The sequence below is a fragment of the Myodes glareolus genome, chromosome 19, assembly GCF_982192425.1.
Source record: "Myodes glareolus chromosome 19, mMyoGla1.1, whole genome shotgun sequence".
Taxonomy (NCBI): Eukaryota; Metazoa; Chordata; class Mammalia; order Rodentia; family Cricetidae; genus Myodes; species Myodes glareolus.
In genome coordinates, this window is record NC_142044.1 from 61,337,309 (window position 1) to 61,339,955 (window position 2,647).

General features: G+C 46.1%; 1 protein-coding gene across 1 annotated transcript; it reads right to left on the reverse strand.

Annotated features, from left to right (window-relative positions):
* Positions 1-972: 972 nt before the first annotated feature.
* LOC125407168 (olfactory receptor 8S1-like) lies at positions 973-1,902 on the reverse strand. Its single transcript, XM_048444544.3, has one exon. It carries the CDS (start codon positions 1,900-1,902, stop codon positions 973-975), a length of 930 nt encoding a protein of 309 aa, XP_048300501.2.
* Positions 1,903-2,647: the final 745 nt, after the last annotated feature.

The following is a 2,647-nucleotide window of genomic DNA, read 5'->3' on the forward strand; positions in this document are numbered from 1 at the left end:
GTAGTCTATGGACATGGCTGGGTTCAATAAGCAATGTCAGATGTCCCATCTGTCCTTGAATGTCTATGTGTCTATTCTGTAGTGGTACCTATGTATCTTTTAAGTTCTTATTTTTTTTTGAAAATGACAAAAATCTAATCCCTAGTTAAAATAAAACAATGATAAATATTAAGATTACAATTCATTAATTGAGTCCAGCATCACAGAAGTATTCATTATCAATATCGTAGTGAAACAGGTTTTGGTCTATTTGGCTCAAAATTCCAACCCCCACCACTTACCTCTCTGAGACAATTTTCATTCTTCAGAGTAAGGATAACTGAAATATTTAGTCAGTGCTTTTGTTGTGACAGTTTAAACAGGATGGTGTGTTAACTGATCTAACACAATGAGAGAATGTGAGATTCATGTCTGTATACCTGGCCTTTAAAGAATAACTCCAGTGGCCTCACAGCAGGGGTTCTTGCACACATTGGCTGCAGGTGAAAGACAGATCTCTGTGTCTTAGAATCTCTCCTCAGTTTCAAACTCCTCAGAGAGCGAATGATCTACCATTGACCCTGCGCTCTTCTTTCTACTACCTACCATACCAAAGGAATGAATGCCAACTAAGGTTGTGGAAAGACTCTGAGACACCATGGTGAATGATCTCTCTGAAGTCACTCTGAATGAGTAGAGTTTAGTTTCGGGAGGAATGATGACAACAGACTGAGAAGAAACAACAGTCTCTGCCAGACTGTGTTTAGTGACTAAATATACTACTTCACAAGAGAAATTGTTAGACAACAAGTTTACTTATCCTTTGAGTATTACCAAACTAGTATCACCCCAAGAAAGTAACTCCACCTTTTGAAGCACCTTTGAGAAAAGAGGTGAGGAATTGCAGAGACACAGCTCTCCGGACACCGTCAGCACCCGGACCATGTTTAACAGAGTTCTTTCCACTTCTGCATCATTCTGGTCTTCAACCCATTATCTGAAATACCACAGATATTTTCTTAGCATTCTTCTCATAGCTGCCTTCACTTCCTTGTTCTTCAGGCTGTAGATGAGGGGATTCAGCATGGGGGTGATCACACTGTACTGCAAAGAGAAGATCAGCTCTTGAATGGATCCTGGATTTGGCATGAGATAGCGGAGTAATCCTGAGCCATAGAAGAAACTCACTGCCATGAGGTGGGACGAACAGGTAGAAAAGGCCTTGCTTCTCCCAGAGGTGGAGCTGATGCCCAGGATGGTGAGCAAGATGCGAATGTATGAGAAGAGAATCAGGAGGAAGTTTCCAAAGAAGTGGATGAAGCTGGAGCAGAGGAGGGTGGTGAAGCTGGCAGACACATCAGAGCAAGACAAAGGGTAGAGAGAGGGCAGCTCGCAGATGAAGTGGTGGATTTCCTGAGCCTCACAGAAATCTAGATTCAGAGCAACCAGGATATTGATGAGAGCATCCAGAAAAGCCAGGCCCCAAGAGCCCCACACCAGCCCTGCACAAAGCTGTCTGTTCATCACTTGACCATAGAGCAGAGGTGAGCTAATGGCCACAAAGCGGTCATAGGCCATCACTGCCAGAAGGCAGGACTCGGTACCTCCCGTGGCAAACACGAAGAAGACCTGAGCCAAGCAGCCCTCCACTGAGATGCTCTTCTTCGCAGACAGGAGGTTCTCTAACAGCTTAGGCACTGTGACGGATGAATGGCAGAGGTCCAGCAAGGACAGTTGTCCCAGGAAGAAGTACATGGGAGTGTGGAGGTTGGAATCAATCTTGACCACCAGCAGCAGCATCAGGTTCCCCATGAGGGTCAGAAGATAGATCGCCAGGAAGAGCACAAAGAGAGGAGCCTGGGTCTGGGCATCGCAGGACAGCCCGAGGAGGATAAACTCCAGGACAGCGCTGTGGTTCCTCATGGCCCTCAACAGTTCCTTAGAAATGTGAGAAATAACTTGGTAGCACCTCTTCTTATGCCTAACACACGTGGAAGTGTCTGTCCCTCTTTCTCAGTCACTTTCACGGTACTTAAAAATCAGTAATTTAAAAAAAAAAAAAAAGATTGACTTGCTTGGGTCACTGGAGCAAAGCCTCGGCAGCTCTAGAGATCACTTAAAGATGGGAAAACTTCTCCCAGAGACACAAAGGCCAGAGTGGAAATCCTACGAGGACATTTTCAGGCATGCCAAGCTGAAACTGTGCTCTGTCTGAATCAGATGTGACGGGTGAGAGCACTGTGAAATTCACGGGATTAAAGTCACCACTTTTTAACCTGGTGATGCAGCTTCACTACTCTCAGAGCTTGGCTCGCTCCGACTCCCAGCCCCACTTTTCAGGGGACACAACTCTGAGACTGTCGCCACTGTGAGCTGGGCTGTTGTCCCAGCGAGGTACAGTCTGAGCAGCTCTTTTCCCAGAAGGACCTGCCTGGAAGAACATTTTCAGAAGGGGACACACAAAAGTATCTAGCTCTGTAAATGGCTCAAAGTTGCTCAAAATGTATTATCTCTAAATTAAAAAGAAAATGTGCTGATGGGTGAATGGGTGTACGGAGGACTCAGGGGTGAACAGCCCGCAGGCAGCTCTGCAACTCAGAGCGCTGGCCTGGCGAGCGACCGACAAAGGATTTTCACAGCCCTGGCTTGCATTGGAGCAGATGTAGCA

Coding starts and splice junctions, on each gene's coding strand:
- LOC125407168 (XM_048444544.3), bottom strand. CDS start 1,902: ATGAGGAACCACAGCGCTGTCCTGGAGTTTATCCTCCTCGGGCTGTCC.